Source organism: Pelodiscus sinensis, chromosome 24, assembly GCF_052426305.1.
Source record: "Pelodiscus sinensis isolate ZL-2025 chromosome 24, ASM5242630v1, whole genome shotgun sequence".
NCBI classification, from domain to species: domain Eukaryota; kingdom Metazoa; phylum Chordata; order Testudines; family Trionychidae; genus Pelodiscus; species Pelodiscus sinensis.
This window is the reverse complement of record NC_143075.1, coordinates 5,965,459-5,984,127: the sequence shown is the minus strand read 5'-3', so window position 1 is coordinate 5,984,127 and position 18,669 is coordinate 5,965,459. Positions and strand designations below refer to the sequence as shown.

Genomic DNA, 18,669 nt, shown 5'->3' with positions numbered 1-18,669 from the left:
CGGGGATGGTCCCTATAAAATCAGGACATCTGGTCACCGTCTGTGTGCGTGTCTAATTGGCATGAGGGATGTTTGCTCCATGGATGTATTGAACTCCGTTAACAACAGGATGGATAGGCAATGCACTCAGAAGTGAGGGGAAATCAGAGATACCTGTCCCTACCCTGAGCCATTGACTTAAATGCTCTGGCTCCACCCCACTTTTTGCGGCCCTCTTCAAATCGGAGGCAGACAGAAACAAAGACGGTGGGCTGGATTCCAAGGCCAGGGAGGGAAAGCTGATGTGAATCCAGACTCCGGAGGCTGGGGGATCAAAGGGGAAGTTAGACCTCCTGGGCTCCTCAGGAAGAGGATGGCGAGAGTCGAACCACGCGCGCGTGGGCCTTTCACTCTTTGAACGTGACTCGTTGTTCTTGTGGCCAAACAGACAGTGCTTCTGTTTTAAGGAAGGGTGTGGGGGTCCCTGTATTCCCTGCTGGTTCTAAGCTCCCAAAGGGAAGAATTGCAGGCACAGGAACCCAGGGGAACGCTGTAGCATGGGACCCAGCCCAGGGAAAGGGAAGTTGTCAGACTCCATCTCACAGCCTGAGGGAAGAAGACAGAGAAGGGGAGATTCTGAAAGGGGCTGCAGCCCAAGGCTGAATTCCCCCAGGGATGCTGCCACTAAAGCCCTTGTGTGTTGTATTGTGGGTTGGCTCTGCCTGGCAGGAGAATGGGGGGAGGTGGCTCTGTGCACCGCTGCACCCCTCCCCCGTGGCTGGAGCCGTGTTGCTGTGAGCGCAGGGAAGCTCTGTCCTCGCTCTCACCTGCAGGCTTTCCCCTGCTGCTCCCATTGGCCTGGAATTGTGGCCACTGGGAACAGCAGGGGCTGGTTCTTGCACGTGCAGGGCTGTGTAGAGTCACCTGTCCCCCCTCCCACCCAATAGGAGCTGCGCCAGGTAAGGGCCTCAATCCCCTGCCCCCTCACTCACCCTTCCTGCCTTCCAGACCCTGCAACCTCACCCCCAGCCCACCCCTACACCTACGTCCTGCGCAGACCCTGCACCCCCAGTCCCAGCCCAAGTCCACTCCTGCACCCTACCTCCCACCCAGACCCTGCGCCCCAGCCCATTCCTACACCCTACCTCCCATCCATCCCCGAAAACCCAGCCCCTCCTACACCCTGCTTTCCACCCACCGCCTCCTGCACCCTACATCCCACCCAGACCTCCACCCACAACCTGCTCCTTGGCAGCCCACTCCCACACACTTATCCCTTTATTTATGGCCCCCCTGGAGCCAAGTGGGACCCTACAAAATCTACTAGCCCCGGGCCTCCAGAAGAATTAATCTGGCTCAGCCTGTAGCCATAATATTGAGATAATGAAAATTACATTTTCATCCTAATAAAATCACATTTCTAATGGTTGGGGTGAAAATGTTGATATTTAATTGCTTCACCACCCAGAGCAATACATTATCTTAATTAAAGATGGGCCTGGACTTAAAAGCTCACCTCTGGCTCCAGATCTAAATTGCTACAAAGCACAGACATGCTGGGAGCTGGACTTTGAAAGGCAATTGAAACCATGGTTTTTAACCTCCTTTCAGTTTTTCATTTTCCACGGTACAGACTGGTCCCTCCTCATTGCTCTCCTGCCAGGAAGATCAGTCTCAGTGCTTGTGATAAGTAACTCCATTGTAATATAATCCTTCAAGTGGTTCTGTGAAGGATTATCTGAAATTCTAAAAAGTCTGACTGATCCCATGTAGCCACTGTTACGTGCGTTACCACTAGAGGTAGGCAAAGAGCTATTTATTCATTCATAAGCTTGGTCTCCACTACCCCGGGCCATCGATTTAAGTTACACACCTTCAGCTACCGGCATAACATAGCTGAAGTCGATGTCTTTAGATCTACTTACCACGGTGTCTTCACTGCAGTGAGTCTATGACAGACGCTCTCCTGTCAATCCTGCCTATGCATCTCATTCTGCTGGAATACCAGACTCTATGGGAAAGCGCTCAGCGATTGATTTATGATGTCTATATTAGACATGATAAATTGATCGCTGCCCATTGATCTAACAGATAGTATAGACATACCCTGTGACAATCGCAAACAAAAATATTCTGAAGTGTGTGGAAGGGCAACACCACCATTGGGGCACCAGTGTGATACTTAACCATTATTCCAGGACTTAGGGTGTTTATATAGCCATGCAGTCTGGACACTCACATCTCTTGGTCAACTCTCTCTCGAAGTTTTTTCAAGCTTTTCTGAGCTCCTGCTCTCAGGTTTTCCAGGATGTTTTCAAAATACTTGTGCTCACTGAAGTTCAACTAAAGAAATACAAATCCCAGTGTATTAGTGGGTTTCATTTAATGGAGAATTTCCTTCCACCAGGCAGCTCTGAACTATTTGTCCTGTAGTTATGCATCGTATAGAAACAGATGGCCAGTTCTTAAATAGGGAGTTGTTTGGGGCAAGGACTGTGCCTTCGCATGAGATATATAGAACTTAGCCAAATGGGGTCTTGGTCTGATTGGGACATCTGGGAACAACAGGAACACAGGTATTTAATATTGTAAATGACAATGCAGTATGTGTACCAAAGGATTTGCCAGACCACAGGAGGTCAATATTGTCTAGCAGCATTACCAACACTTCCACTGCTTGCTGGGCTCTTAGAAGACATTCAGGGGTAAATCAGAGCTCAATAACAGCATGGAACACTGAGAGCCAGGACTGGGGACTGCAAACAAACTTTATGGGACTGCGGGAAAGTTGGCTACACCTATGATAAGTGGACATCTGGTGAACTAAAATCATGCTGGACCATGGATGTTGCCGGACCAGACATTGCTGGACTAGAGAGGCTCAGCCTGGACTATTTCAGGTACATGCCATGTACTTACATTTGCATATTCCTGATCCAGTTTTTCATTCTGATCCTCCAAAATATAGTCTGGGTAGCCAATTTGTTCTTTAATTGCCATTGCCTACAAGAAAAGAAAGCCCACAATGGTCTCGCAATAGAAAAAAGATCCGGGTCGCACTAGACAATGGATCAAATTCATTGCTGGTGTCGGTCCACTAGTTTTGGTGGAGTTACCCAGGGCTGAATTCTGCCTAGTAAATATTCATATGAAGAGCTCACAAAGAATCTATTTGATGGACATATGGAGATGTGAGCAGATGCTCTTCCGGGGTCAGAATTCATCCCCTAGGCCACGCGGGAACCCGCCCCACCACCTTACCTCAGGGAGGACCTTTATCCCGCATGCCCTATGTTGCCACTCACTTGTGGCCTGCACCCACTGAAGGCTTGACCTTACACCTAGGGATGATTCCCATTGACTTCAACAGCAATTAGCTCCAGATCCAGTTCGTGTAACACCATTGAAATCAATAGTCTGACCAGCTAGGAAATTAACATGGGTGCCTTCTGCTTCCTCATCTCACATGAACATTGGGCAGCATTATGCAAATATGTTGTCAATTTATGCTACCTTTGGCTCCCTTGGAGAAAGCTCAGGACACAAGGCTCTCTGCAGTGAAAATCCTCAAATGCCTGCTGGCTGAAGAAGAGCAGCCTTTTGCCGTGGGATATAGAGCCACCCAAATCCTATCTGAAGTGAGGCAACATTACCGAGAAACAAGGCATTTTTAATGGGCAAAAGTTTCCATTTGGGAAACATCTGAATACCTTCCTCTTGTGGAATAATGCCTTGCCCGGAGGCACTGGCTAACACCAAAATGGATGTTTTTCATCCGCTTCACACACAAGAAGAATTTAAGGAAACTTGGTCTAAGCTTTTGGACGTTTATTACGAGAAATTGAACCTCCCTGGTCTGGCACCTGATCGGTCCCAAACTAGGGAATTTGCCAGACTGGGGAGGTCAATGCAGCCAGCTGTGGGGCTCCGCTCTGGGGCCAGCATTGACAGAGTACGGATGGACGGGTGCTTGGGGAAAGGCAGGGTGACTGCAGAGCCCTGTGGCTGGGGGCGAGGAGTGAAGCCCAAAAATTATGGAGCTGTGGTCCTGGCCGTGGGCTCCGAGCTCCCAGCTGCTAGCCACAGGGCTCCACTCTTGGTCCTCAACTGCGGGATTCCACAACGGCCCTGCCTTCCCCCCCCAAGAATACCCTCCCCATCCCCACTCCTCTCCCTCCCTCCCTAAGCTTGAACTCCACCAACTGGCTATTTGTGGCACTCCGGGATCTCTGGAAGGACAGGGCCCCGAGCTTTCACCCCATGAGTGCTCCATCTCAGAGCATCCGTGGACGCTGGACCATGGATGTTGCTGGACAAGAGAAGCCCTTATTATAGAGGCAAGTTTCTTTTTAATTGGATTTACCAGTTTGGCTCTTTTAGGTAACTAGTAGTTTGGGTTTCTTTGGTGCACCACTTTTATGTGACATCACTTTAGAGTCTCCTGTGTTCTGCAATGCAGTTGGAGTGCTAAGCAAATAAAGGATCAAAGGCAATAGCCTGGAGAAAATGATGGATATTTGTGAAAGTGGATTTTTATTTCTCTCTCTCTCTCCCTTCTTTTAAGGGATGGAAAATAAATCTCGCAAAATTGGACCCGATCTTCTGATATTGCTGCACAGAATATTGAGGTTTCTTGTCATTTCTGACCTTCTCACGAGCTTTCTGTTTTGATGTTTCATCCATCCACTGTAATTCATCTAGTGTTTCGATGAACACTTCCCGGATTTTGTTTATTAAATCTCGGACCTAAAATAGAGACAAGTAACTAAATGATGAGTGACATGCAATTTTTTTCTTCTCAGCCACCGCTAGCGCCCACAAGAAGGAAAACACACGCTCCGAATGCAGCTGAATCTCCTCAAATGCTTAGTGAGAGCACCGGGCCCCCAGCATTTAAACAAGCATCATAAAGGAGTTCCAGCGGCCTGCTCATTTCTGGCAGAGCGGCAGAGGTCCCAAGACTCGGTTATGTGCGTCTCATGACTTGATGGGATGGTCAGAGACCTGAACTGGAGAGGAGAGGCAGGCAAGGGACACGTAGTCTGCTCAGCCTCTAACCATGCTGCGATGCCTGTTGTGAGACAGGGCACGTGGAAAGTCACAAGTCCAATATCTGGACCCGTCTGAGCAGCGTCTGGCCTAGTGATGATGCATTGGCAAGCGGGATCTGTTCTCAGCTTTCCCACGGACCTGCTGGGTGGCCGTTTTCTGTATTTCCCAACAAAACAAAGAGAGGATGTGGGGCTGGAAGTTGGTACTCTGTCAGAAAGTGCACCCGCTCCGTAGGGAGCTCATGCACAGCATCAAAAGCACTGAGCATATGCTGATGGGAGGCTCAGCAGAACCCCTCATTAGCATACTACTCGGGTTATTTAAAGGCAATTGATAAGGGGCTTTGGAGTGTAAATAGCTTTAAGGATTTTGAAGTTTATTTTGAACAGTTGTGTGTGTGCAGACTGGTTTATGGGCTTTAAATTGCAGCAAGGGAGGTTTAGGTTGGACATTAGGAAAAACTTCCTAACTGTCAGGATGGTTAAACACTGGAATAAATTGCCTAGGGAGGTTGTGGAATCTCCATCCCTGGAGATATTTAAAAGCAGGGTAGATAGACACCTGTCAGGGATGGTCTAGATGATGTTTGGTCCTGCCATGAGGGCAGGGGACTGGACTCGATAACCTCTCGAGGTCCCTTCCAGTTCTAGTGTTCCATGATTCTATATCTGAAGTTTTAATCTTTCTATGGTAAAAAAGGGAGATGTGGATTAGTTACTGCTTTATTTGGTCCTCCATAGTAATGGGGATCTTAATAAACTGGGGAACTTCCTGGTACGGGAGACCTGTAGCTGCTGGCGACAGCTTGTTTCTCTGTGTTCTATACACACACACACACACACACACACACACACACACACACACACACACACACACACACACACACACACATTTTTCATTCCTGCTGGGGTTTACAATATTTTGAAAAAGAGGCAGGTGTTTTCCATCGCTGGAAAACTGACCAAAAAGCCTCAATGCAATTCTCTTGGGGAAAATTCATTTTTTTTTTACCCCAGTAGAGAAATGCCACCTTTTTCCCCTCTACCATGTAGCTATATATACATAGTCAGGCAGAAATTAATAAACTTCACGAATATTCATTAGGAGATCTGTTTTCACAGACGTATTATTGTGAAACAAACATCGCTATTTTCATGCAGTTCTTTCTATAAGTTTCAGTGCCATCATATTATCCTGGTAGCAGCCTTTAACCATTTATCTCCCTTAGGGTTTTGTTGCTGCCTGTCACCATCAAATCTCAACAGCTATGTAGAATCTATTTGCAATGGTAATGTCTCCAGACAATTTGATGAACTCTCTGACTGCTCCCAGTTAGAAGTATAAAACCCCGCTTATTGTCAGGTTGTATTCTTGTTTGGTTGATTTGTTAGCTCATTTGGGGGTGTATTTTTTTAATTGGGGGAGGGACAGGTAAGAGGAAGATCTTTAGTGTTGAGTGTCATTGTTATAGACCATTTTTATCTTGGCTTAAAGCAGAGCAATAACACTATTTGCATATATACCTAAATTCTTGGCTACAATGACCAATCCAGAGGCAATGGTTGCACCAGAAGAGCATGGCCAATTAAACGCAGAAAACAAGCTCAGTCCAGGACAAAAGTGTAACTAGAGACCCGGAAAGCATGTCATTGGTTCACATCTAAGAACTGGATTCAGAAGAAGCGTCCAGGCTTCAGAAATGGCAGAATTGCTGGGGAAGCAGTCGCCACAAAGTATTCCATTTACAGCGAATGCTGACGGAGGAGGATCGCTCCTTGGACACTACGGCCATCACACCAAGAGCCATCAGGGTCAAGCTAAGAAGCTCTTTGCTTCTCTGATACTGATGTGGACCATATTAGCTTACGGTTTTCCTTCCCCTTGGTTACTGGTGTCCCCAGATGGGCTACATGGGCTCCTTTTCCACGCACAAGGCAAATGATACCAATAAAATTACATAGTTTGGAGACCGTACAGACACCCGCTTCATATTGACAGACCCTCTCAAGAGCCAGTGACCACCTGCACAAGGCATCACCACTCTCGGGAGGGAAAGTCCATGTTCCTCTGTCTTAGGAACAATGAAGCCCCCTTCCTGTCTGTCTCTCCCCAAGTTATGTTAAACCTCTGTTCTAGGTACATGAGATATTAGGCCACAGGTCTGGGGCAGGATCCATGGGAATTGGGGGCTCATGATACCATGAAAGGCAATCTACATACCATCCTCTTGCTCTCACCAGCAAATGTCTCCCTAACATACAGCGCTCCCACCGCGTTCTCCATGTTATTGTTGACGTAACTCACGCATTCCCGCCAACGGGCCTCTTCCAGGGTTGTCCCATAAAGTGCCTGGGGGAAAAATGGAGGGAAATCAATTTTGCCTGTTGTACCATCCCCTGGGTCCCTCCTCCAGTTGTTAAAGGGCAAGAGGGCTAATCAGAAAGAGAGGCCATTCTACTTTTGTGCCCTCACACTTCAGCTTTGTTTCTTTGGACGCTCTGGTCTTCCAGTGGTTCATGGTGCCAGGATGCTGTTTGGAGGTGATATGGGTACAGCACAATCTCTATCCCACCACTCGGTCATTTCATGTCTTATCTGTCTCTTCCTCCATTTGGATGCCTGAGGCTTTCTGCAGTGCCCCTCAGCTTGGTTGCCCACCTCGTCCCCAGATGCATTGTTGTTGCCAACGTTCTCCACCAAGGTCCAGGAATGTGAGCAGGTTTCTGGGTTCCACCAAGCAGAGCTGGCATCAGACTGGCTGGGCGCCAGGACTGAAGCATGTGGCTGAAGCCAAAGCCTGAGCAATTTCACCTCATGGGGCCCTGGCAATTTAGCTGATTGCTAATCCCCAAAGCCAGAGATGGCCATTTTACATAGAAACACCAGTTGTGGAGGCACAGGTAAGTTGAATAGCATGTTGGGTATGAGATCAGAAAGAAAAAGGTTGAGAACCTCTGAGTTTCGCTATATATAGGCGGTGAAGGCATCTCTGGCTACATCTAGATTGCATCCCTCTGTCGACAGAGGGATGCAAATCAAGCACGTCAAAATTGCTAATGAAGCCGGGATTTAAATAACCCATGCCTCATTAGCATAAACATGGCCGCCGCTTCTTTTCGAAAAGGAGTTTTTTAAAAAAAAAAAAACCAGCAGTCTAGACGCGGATCTGTCAAAAATAAAGCCTTTTTTGACAGATCCTGTATTCCTCAAAAAATGAGGTTTACAGGATCTGTCGAAAAAGACTTTATTTTTGACAGATCCGCATCTACACGGCCCTTTTTTCCCCAAAAAAGCTCTGTTTCGAAAAAAAAGCAGTGGCCATGTTTATGCTAATGAGGCGTGGGATATTTAAATCCTGGCTTCATTAGCAATTTTGACATGCCTGATCTACCTCTCTCTGTCGACAGAGAGGTGTAGTCTAGACACACCCTCAGGGAGGGTTCCTGTCCTTCTGCAATGGTGGCTCAAAGAAATGGTCTGCTGGAAGAGTTGCCACTAGTGATGGGCTAATGTCAAATGGTTTGGAGGATATGTGCCCAAGAAGGCTTTAACTGGAAAGCCTGAGCCTATGGAGAGCAGTTTGACCCAGAGTTCCCCTGAAACAGACTATCACGGCTACCTCTCTGAAACATGATAATTTTGCACCTCCATAAAAGGCTCATTCCAGTTCCCATCTTGAGTCTAATACTGAAGTTGGTGTGTAGTGTGTCTGATCAGATGTGTCTGTATCTTCCTAGTACCCCGATGGGGCTGTTGTGTGGGCCCGTCCGCACGGGAAGGTCCCAGGGAATTGCAGAACCCATTTCTCAGTGGGGCTGAAAGAAACGGCAACCTCTGAGGTGTTCGTTCAGTTCTCTTTGCACTTCTCATGCCTGGGCCCCCACCGCAACGTGAACCCAACGAAGAACCGACCTTGATAACAGCACTAGGGACAGGCCTGCCCCTGAACTCCAGATTCTCACATCTCCAGACTTGGGCTGTGCTTGGATCCACGTTGGGCCCACCTTTCCCAAAGCAGGGGCTAGAATGTGGACTCGGCTACAGTCCCTTGTGCCCAGAGGGACTGGCTGCCCTTCCCCTAGCATCGTGTCATCCTGCAGCTGAGGAGGTCGAGGTCAAGAAGGAGGATGTCAGAGCTGAATGGACTCTTTGAGGGGGGAGGGTCCTTACCTTTCGGTAGTCGGCTCGGGCGTCCTTGAAGCGCCGACTCAAGCTGCTGACCCTGTCAATCACCAGGCGCCAGACTAAGTAGTTCTGGACGGTGCTGCGGGGTACAAAGCGGAGTTTCACATTAATGCAGGTGGTCACAGGGCAAGCTTCTGCCCGAATGTGCAGGACAGGGGTTGGCAATGCCAGCCAAGTTGCTCGCAGCCCCCATGGGGCGCTGTGCCGGCTGCTTTCATTTAGCTCAGAGGTGCCGGCCATTCAGTATCACTCCACAGGGTCCCATTCCATGCTGCTTTGGGGGACTGACTAACTTCCACATGTAATGGGAGCTAAACCACGTCCTATTGCTTCTCTTCTAGGGTGCTCGTGGCTGAGACCCGCCCACCTGTCAATGTATGTTGCCTGCCACCAGCCCCGTGCGATTGTTATAGAGGAGAGAACACGATTCCACTGTGGCATAACCAGGAAGAAACCCGCCTCATCCCCACCCGAGCCCTTTGGCGGTCAGTGGGGGCTCCTCTTCCCTCCTCTAGCTCCCGTTCTCTCCCAGCTTCGTTACCTTGCCGAGTAGCTGGAGATAATCGCCTTGAGCTCCTGCAGGTAGGGCAAGCCGTACACCACCACCTCCTCGTCCAGGGGGATCTGAATGTGCACTGAAGACATGATGCCTTGGATGAAGAGAGTCCAGTTAAACTCCTGTGAGGGCAGAGAGGCAGACACACCGATTCCAAGCTTTTCTTGATACCTGTTCCAACGGAATCCTGCCGTCGCTCACTGGGCACGCTGGGACTGCATAGGGGCCAGTCATCAGACATATCCAACTGTCTATCGAACCCTAGAGGTTTTGAAGTCCCGACTTGACAAAGTCCTGGCTGAGATGGTTTAGTTGGGGTTGGTCCTGATTTGAGTTGGGGTTGGTCCCCTGCGGTCTCCTCCCACCCTACGATTCTGTGAGTTTCAGGATCAGATACTGGTCTGAACATCTCTTGATGCATATATATATTTTGCCCTGTTGTGCACTTGACTTGGGCATAGGCGTTTCTCAATCATGATAAGACAAGCTTGTGATGCACACCAACCTGAGCACACTAGAAGTCTTGGGCTTCCCGCTAGAAGTGAGTAGTCACAGAGGAGTTCATGTTGGAACCAAATGAAAGGGCTGCAGTCTAGCAAGACTGACCCATGGTGTGCAAAATGGCAGGCTGACATTTAATGTTGCCGGGGGTGTGTAAGGCATAGAACTAACAGCCTGCATCGTGGCACAAAAGTGGTCGAACCCTTTGGATAACTCTCCCCTGAGTTCCCCAGAGGCTGTAATTTTCAGGCACTCCCTACCCTTGATGGCTGAGATCGTAGTATGGAGGTGAACAGGTTGGTTTTGCTCCCCTCCCTTTTTTTTTGCACAGACCCCCTGAGTCTCTGCTCTGTTCTACAATTATGAGCTGTATGTTTGTATCGCAGGGCTGGGCAAGAAGCCGCCCATGGGCGGGATGCAGTTTGCCAGGATTAGGATGCTTTATTTACCTGCGTGCCTGCAGGTACAACCACTCGCAGCTCCTGTTGGCCACGGTTCGCTGTTCTTGGCCAACGGGAACCACGGGAAGTGGCAGCCCAGCCCGCCCCGCAGCTCCCAATGGCCAGGAAAGGTGAACCGTGGCCAATGGGAGCTTCGAGCAGCCGTACCTGCGGGGGAGACAGGTAAATAAAGCATCGAGCCCTGGCGAACTGCATCTGGCTGGCAGGCTGCTTAGTTCGCACCCCTGATATAATGACTAAGATCATAAAAAATCCCTTGTGTCTTTGAAGGACAGAGCCTGCAGTTTGAAGCATGTTATACACAAACCTCTCCCTCCTTTGGCTGGGCGGTCTTTCCTTGGGATCTTTTTGGACACATATTGAAATTGCCACCAGAGGGAGCCCGTAGAGCCTTTGATTATATCATATTGAATGCCATGAAGAAAAAAACAAACTGTACATACATTCATCATTCAATGTACCTCAATCTCCTACTTTATATACCTGTTTAGACGCACTCTGTTTTCCCCCACAACTGGGAAATAAAACTTGACTTCATTTCCTTTCTGTTTTGCTACTGCAGCATGACAAGTCCTCCTCTCGGTTATATTTTCTCATGCTGTGCCCAATTAAAATGAGGTTTAGGTTTTTTTAAATGGGGGCAAAGTCTGTCCTTTTAGTCCCACCGTGCCCACTGTATGTAGAAAATGTATGTCGCAGATGGGAAGAGACCTTGCCCTTTAGAAAGATTCTAACCTGAAAGTTGATCGTTTTTTGGATTCCCATCCAATTCAGTCTAGTAGTGATGGTAAAAGTACAGACAATATTTTTCCAACTAACGTGGCTAATATTGCTACTGTGCTATTCCTCAATTGATAGATATATCACTTGCATATCTGTGCTAAAAGCTCCTTAAAATAATATTAAACCCATATTTAGTGAAGAGTTTCCCACTACTTTTGTCGCATCAAGGCATTGCAAGCCAAAATGTAGATAGGGTTAGTTCTTGTTTCTTCCACTGGAAGTTTAAACATTGCTGGGAGAAAGCAAACGAATTCTCTGGACAACTTGTGGCCATGATTGCTTGCTGCATTTTCAGATTTTCAAAATGATTTTGACGGAGATACTCCCATGCAAAAAGAGAGGAAGGAATCATTAAAGTTTTACCAAATGATTATCCCAGCTTTGCACCAACCACGTGGTATACCTGTTTCTTCTGTGCATAGAACTAAAGGACTTTAAACCTTTCTTTTTGGACTGGAGTTTGCATAGTTATGATTCTGCATGGGCCAGAGATTTCAGGTCTGGCAAATGCTTCAGTTGTGGCTTTGTTGAAAAGGAAAAGGCCTTAAAAACCTCTTAGCTTTACATGAAGAAGAGACTTGACTTTAGATCCCTTTTGTTTTGCAAGTACAAAGAGTCTGCAAAGCTGTTTTTCATGGACTAGACAGTGTGAAGAGCGGGGAGCCATTACATTCTGACCAAAACACTTACATTCATGGCAAACTTTTCCTGTAGCTCTCTTAGGGTCATTTTGTTGTACAATAAGGTCACGTCATGCCTTTCTTCAGCAGGAGCAGTAGCCTATGGAGATTCACATAGTTACCTTTTGAATCGACTGACAAGAGTTTCAACAGCAGTCACACAAATGCAGGGGCATGCTCTCTCTCTCACACACGTATGCACACTTCAGTGCTTCTTAAAATACATTCAGTGTTTTTAGAAAAAGAAAATTCAGAGTCCCACGCTGAGTTCTTTACATTTCAGTGTCTCAGTTAACAGCCAAGACCAGTTAACTTTCAAGACCATTATGCTATTTCAGTAATGTGATGGACAAGAAATTCCCTCCATCCTCTGCAGAACCAGCATGGAAAATTACAGCAGCACTGCGGCATTTGCAATGCAAAAATCCCAGCACCAGAAAAATCTTTGGATTCTCTTCTATACTCAGTTAAAGCAAATACACATGTAAAGTCAGGACACTTATAAATATGGGAAATTTACACTCCATGAAGTTCTGGTTTTGGGAAAATACCGTGTTTGATCTAAATGTGGTTGGGATTTGTGGGAAATACAACCAGTCTGCGCCATTGCTGAACTTTATGGCCACCTCTATCTGACTTGTTCCTACAATACATTTTTTAGTCTCTATTGTCTAGTCACTTATTTGCTGCATACTCGCATCTCCACCTCAAATGCTATGAATGGGACACATGTAGCCTAACTTAATTAGCTTCATTGACTTAATTAACACTGGTCCTATAATTGACAGGTAACTGCTTTTGCTGTTATATATATATACCCTGGATTCTGTAATTTTCACTGCAACTCATCTGACGAAGTGGATTTAACCCACAAAAGCTCATGCTCTAATATATTTGCTAATCTCAGACTTTTTAACTGAGCTTAGATAAACTATTCAACATGGCAGAACAGAGACCCTATCTTTAAAAAACTGCATGGAAAATAAAGATGCATGTTTATAATCATAAACCATTTTTAAATACTCAGCTAATCCAGATTTTTCACAACTTTGAACTCTTTTGTTGTTGGTGTACTTCTGGAAAGTTTTGCCAGGTCTAAACTCTAATAATTATAAAGCTTAATTGAACTACAGAATATGGGTATATATACATATATTTTTCTCTCATTATTTTGGCAATATGGCTTTGCACTGCTAGAATGTTTAGGAATGGTTAGATATGATGTTCCACACCCTGTGTTCTTGTAGTAAATTAATCAGTCATTAGAAGTCTCTACGTTCCATACAGAGATCCAGACAGGCTCTGGTCTTTGTTAAACAATAGAGACAAAGTTGGAACTTGAACTATGTGGACGACTGTCGTAGTGGTAGATTAAAAAAAAAAATTCATGTCTTTCAGGATGCTTTAAGCATCAGAGGGGTAGCCGTGCATCTGACGTGCATCTGATGAAGTGGGTCTTTGCCCACAAAAGCTTATGCTTCAACACTTTGGTTCGCCTATAAGGTGCCACAAGACTCCTCGCCATTTCAGCAATTTAAAAGCACTGAAGGAGCCCTAGATCCGGCCGGGGAAATGCCTCGTTGTGTACACAGCTGCGTAGGGCACCACTAAATTTAGGGCACCACTGCTATGACTATCTAGGGATGGAATGTGAAGCAGCTGGCAGCCCCATCCCCTAGCTGCCCTCCCTGTAGGCTCAGTGCTAGCTCCAGCAGCCCCCAGCCCCACCCCTCAGCTGCCCCACCCCCTGTGGGCTGCATCCAGCCCCCACTCACCAGGCAGTGGTGAGGGTCATGTGTGCGGGCGGAGGACTCCAGAGGAGCAAGGGGTGACCGAGCAGCTGGCGGCTGGAGAAAAGCGACTGTTTCCCTTCCCAAGCTCCGCTTCTCCCCAGCCAGCCATATGGCCGCCCGCTGCTCCTTTGGCTCCCTTGTTGAGATCCTCCCTCCTTGCCCTGCTCCAGTGTTACCAATCTCCTGGACTGGATGCCATGGCAACCCTAGCTCCTACCTCCACCGCTTCTGGCCCCATTTCCCCTCCTGTGGAGTGGCTGCCCCCCTCTGTTGGTGTTGGGTTGTGTAAGGCACCAGCACTGGTAGGGACATTGCATAGGTTTTGCAACAGGCAGCTTATGTTGCCCTGCAAGGCCTCTTCTGCAAGTCCCAGCATAGGGGCCATGGCTGGGGGCAACATAAATGATGAGGGGGCTGGAGCACATGACCTATGAGGAGAGGCTGAGGGATTTGGGCTTGTTTAGTCTACAGAAGAGAAGAGCGAGGGGGGATTTGATAGCAGCCTTCAACTACCTGAAGGGGGACTCCAAAGAGGATGGAGAGAGGCTGTTCTCAGTGGTGACGGATGGCAGAACAAGGAGCAATGGTCTTAATTTGCAGTGGGGGAGGTGTAGGTTGGATATTAAGAAAAACTATTTCCCTAGGAGGTGGTGAAGCACTGGGATGGGTTCCCTAGGGAGGGAGTGGAATCTCCATCCCTGGAGGTTTTCAAGCCCCAGTTTGACAAAGCCCTGGCTGGGTGATTGAGTTGGGGTTGGTCCTGCTTTGGGCAGGGGTTGGACTTGATGACTCCTGAGGTCTCTTCCAACATAGTCAGCACTACTATGGCCATTCCAGATTGTGCTAGTGAACAATCCACAAACCTGCTTCAACTTAGCCCATCACCCAGGGTTGGCAAAAGAGCAATAAAACCACCTTTGCCCTGCCTCCCTACGGGTGCTGAGTTTTATGTTATGCCTCTTAGAGGTGCAACACGAGCATCTCTCCACTCTTGTTCAGGAGAAGCCGTGATTCCGATATCATGACAACCCATCGCTCTGTCTCAGTTCCCCTATCAATCCTCCCTCAGACACATACTCACGTTTGCAATCTCAGTTTCAAGCTTCAAAACCTTCGCCATTTCCTCTTGGACAAAAGTGTCATCTTTTGACATATTCCTGTCTTCTCGGATCATTTTGGCGATGGTGATCATGAACTGCAGGTAGGCATCCCGCACCTAAACACATGGGAAAGGAAACCGGGTACATCGGTGTCATTTTTAAAAGATTAACAATCTTCACGGTCTCCACTTATCAAGCACATTTTGCCCAGAAATTCAGGGTTACAGTAGCATCGGTGTGAGAGATTTTCCGTGCCCTGTCTTGTTGAGGAAGTTCTAGAGACATCAGCCAATGTGTGGAGAAAGAACTCTAGCGCTAAATTAAAATGCAAAAAGTTGTCATTGACCTTTTCCTAAAGATGGGTTTGGACTAAGACCCTGGATCCTAGAGACTCTGAAAATGTTGGCAAAATGAGGTTCCCAAGCCAAACTTTGCAGCTCACCCTGCCCCCCCCCCCGCTCTTGGTTTTTTCAATGCAAACTTCCCTAGCCCATTTAGCTTGTCTCTCTTTCTATTGCTATTATCATAAAGTAGCACAGCAATGCCTCTTCCAAGAGTGAGAGTCCATTGTAGCTGACACGCTCCAGATACAAAGTGAGTGAGAGCACCCATAGCCCAAAGCTGTAAAGTAGACAAGACAGATAAAAGGTGGCTGGAAAAACAGAGACATCGAGAAGAGAGATGATTTTACCTCTTTTGTTATTGGCAGAAGTGCTTTTTGGGAAGACTGCATAGCAGCTATCCCTGTGAAGTCTCTTTTTAGGGGATTCTCTGGGGTTTGGGAACAGGAGAGAATCCATCCTCCCTCTGCCTCCCTGGAGTCTTTCTAAGTTTGACCTTGGGCATGATGCTTCATTTTCACTCTTCCCTCCCCCTTAAAAAATGGTGAACATGCAAATGAAATCTGCACTAGGGGAGCTCACTTCCAAGAGACGGGGCCCTGCCCACTGTCAAACAGCCCAATGCCACGTCCAGTACAATTTTGTTTCCCTTTTAGGCAATATCCAGCCTTACAAAGTACCTGGTTTGTTTTGCAGGTGTCACTGTGTCTCTGAGAAGTTCTGTACACAATTGACTTCCCACATGCTCCGTAGCATCTGTGACTGTCTGCAGACTGACCACATTCTCTGGACAGGTACCTTGAGCGCATTGCGCTAGGTCACATGCTGAATTCCATGGTCAGCACGATATGGGACAGGGGCTGTAGGAATCACTATTTGCTAAGGTGACTAAGGGGGGGGATGCCAACAGATACTCTATCAAAACCTAAAGAAATCCTCAAAATTCTGACTCACGAATGGCCTGTTCCAAAACACATTGAAATTCACAGAAAGACTCTCCGAGGTCTCCGCAGGCTTTGGATCAGTGCCTACGATGGTAACATGGAACCGAGTCTGAAATGTTTGATCATTGTCTACATGGTTCCCCTTTCATTCGCATTAGGAAATTCAATTTAATGCTAGGCTGCAAATCTACTTAGTTAGCATGAAATAATTAAGAAAAGAAAAAGAACTTCAAAAGGATTTTCAGGCCTGAAATTGACAAATTATCTCTATCCATCTCCATTTGCAGCGGCTCAGCCAGGCATTTACAAAGAAAAGCAAGCAAGGAGGGGGAAGCGAACACATTTGCGCTGTGCAGTGGAGCAAAATAGCATCTCCAAACTTTCGTGCTGTTTTTGGAACAATTCGCAAAAATATAAGGATCACCCAAAACATACAGGGCCAGGTTCTCATCAATCAATGATTCGTTCCATTCATTTTCCTTCTATTTATTCAGGTAAATCCTGATTTCATGAATGCAATTGTCTGTCTCGGGGATATCTGAAACCTCCTACAGTTGGGTTTCATCGGAATGAATTTGGGGGTTTAAGAAATCTCCATATCATAGAAATCTAGGAATAAAGGAACTGTTGCATTGGATCAGACCGCTAGTCCAGTGGTCACATTGGATCAGACCTCTAAGTCCCTCTAATCCAGTGTCCTGTCCCCAACAGTGGCTGGTACCAGATGTTTTCAGAGGAAAGAGCAAGAAACCCTGAAGTAGGCAGATGTGGGATAATCTGCCTCATCTGAAGTGTCTCATCCCTATCCCCCAAAATTAGAGATTGGTTAAAATCCTGAAACACAAGGTTTTATTTTCCTTCCATTACTCTTTTTGCTACCATTAACTAACACAACTCCAGATAGTCTTGTTACTCATTTAAGTGCCCAATCTATCTGAGTCTTGCTAAATTTTTGGCCTCAGTGACATCCTGTGGCAATGAGTTCCACAGTTTAAATGCCATGATTGGAGGCCATGAAGATTCAGTTACTGTGGTTTGGCAAAGCCATGTTCACCTGCAAATGATTAGTGAAAAGCAATGTTTAGTAAAACCCAGTATACAAAATCCAGGAATACTTACTCTTTGGTAATTGCCACCATTAAAGTAGTAATCTCTGGATGGCATTCCCAAAGTAGGCTGGTCAATCTGAAGGAAATCAAGTACATATCTCTAGTGAGTGATGAGCACAGAGACTGGTTGGTAAGAGGGGGTCACTCAAGGGCAATGTGAAAAGCTGCATAGACGGCCCCTGTAACACTGGAAGGACCGGAGCATACTAGTACATGACAAACCCGCTTAGCTTATTCTTCCTAGGCGCTGGAAGTGAGATGGAAGCCAGAATTATTGACTTCCAATTCTTAGAGCTTCACGCATGGGGCCAAGATCTGACCCTCACTCTCCAGGGCAGTATTGGATGGATTCTCATCCATGATTATAAGGCAAGATTTTTCAGTGACCACTGAGAATCTCTGAAAGACTAAATTATAGTAACTCACCAGAGAAAATGTTGCCCATTCCAGAGCTAGATTTCATAGGTAACAATAAAGGATACGAGACGAACTACATGGTTCACTATATGGACTATAGTTCATATACGGACTAGCTATGTTTACTGGATATCTGCAGTTGACTTTCATGCTCCATTTTAAATACTGTTGATGAATTATAACATTAAGCAATGGCCCAGACCTTTATTGTGGGTAAATCCATATAGGAGATGCCTCAGGTTGTGTGTGTGATACTCTTTGGGGGTACCCTGAATAGTAGCTTTGTAGATTTAAAAAAATATATACACGTTCCCCCCATGTTCTGAATGCCCACCAATACAAATGGGAAGCTTGTCTAAATGTGATGCAAGTAGCTCCCCCATTGTGAATCTGGGGTACCTGGCCCTATGGAGCGGTAGTTCCCTATTTGTCTTACATAAATTATATGTCTGCTGGAATCCCGGTCGTCGTTCCATACAAACATGTCAATTAAGACACGCTTGTTAAATCTGGAGTTCAGGGTGGCGAGTTTCTCTTCCATGTGCCAGTGTGGCCCTGGGGGAATAAAAGGGAAAAAAGAGGCTTTGTTTATTGATGTGTATCAAGAGAAATGAAGTTTCATCTAGGGTAAGCCTATTGCTTATGTAATTTTAAATTGGACTGGACAGAGCCCTTGAAGATAGCGTGCAGGGAACAATCCTGCACTGGCTGGGAGTGGATAGACCAAGTGATCCTACAGGAGACTTCTCTGTCTGTAACTGATTATTT

At 46.7% G+C, this 18,669-nt stretch overlaps 1 protein-coding gene across 3 annotated transcripts in view; it reads right to left on the bottom strand.

The window, feature by feature from the left end:
- Nucleotides 1–18,669, bottom strand: part of MMEL1 (membrane metalloendopeptidase like 1) — a 75,371-nt gene that overhangs the window by 18,895 nt on the left and 37,807 nt on the right. For all 3 annotated transcript variants that reach the window (XM_075906222.2, XM_014574383.4, XM_075906224.2), the window contains 10 exons: nt 18,338–18,456; nt 17,495–17,560; nt 15,072–15,206; nt 12,208–12,297; nt 9,758–9,894; nt 9,202–9,295; nt 7,252–7,380; nt 4,627–4,725; nt 2,899–2,982; nt 2,219–2,322 (listed from right to left, as the gene is read on the bottom strand). In XM_075906222.2, coding sequence (XP_075762337.2) covers nt 2,219–2,322; nt 2,899–2,982; nt 4,627–4,725; nt 7,252–7,380; nt 9,202–9,295; nt 9,758–9,894; nt 12,208–12,297; nt 15,072–15,206; nt 17,495–17,560; nt 18,338–18,456 — 1,057 coding nt within the window. The remainder of the gene's footprint in view (nt 1–2,218; nt 2,323–2,898; nt 2,983–4,626; nt 4,726–7,251; nt 7,381–9,201; nt 9,296–9,757; nt 9,895–12,207; nt 12,298–15,071; nt 15,207–17,494; nt 17,561–18,337; nt 18,457–18,669) is intronic.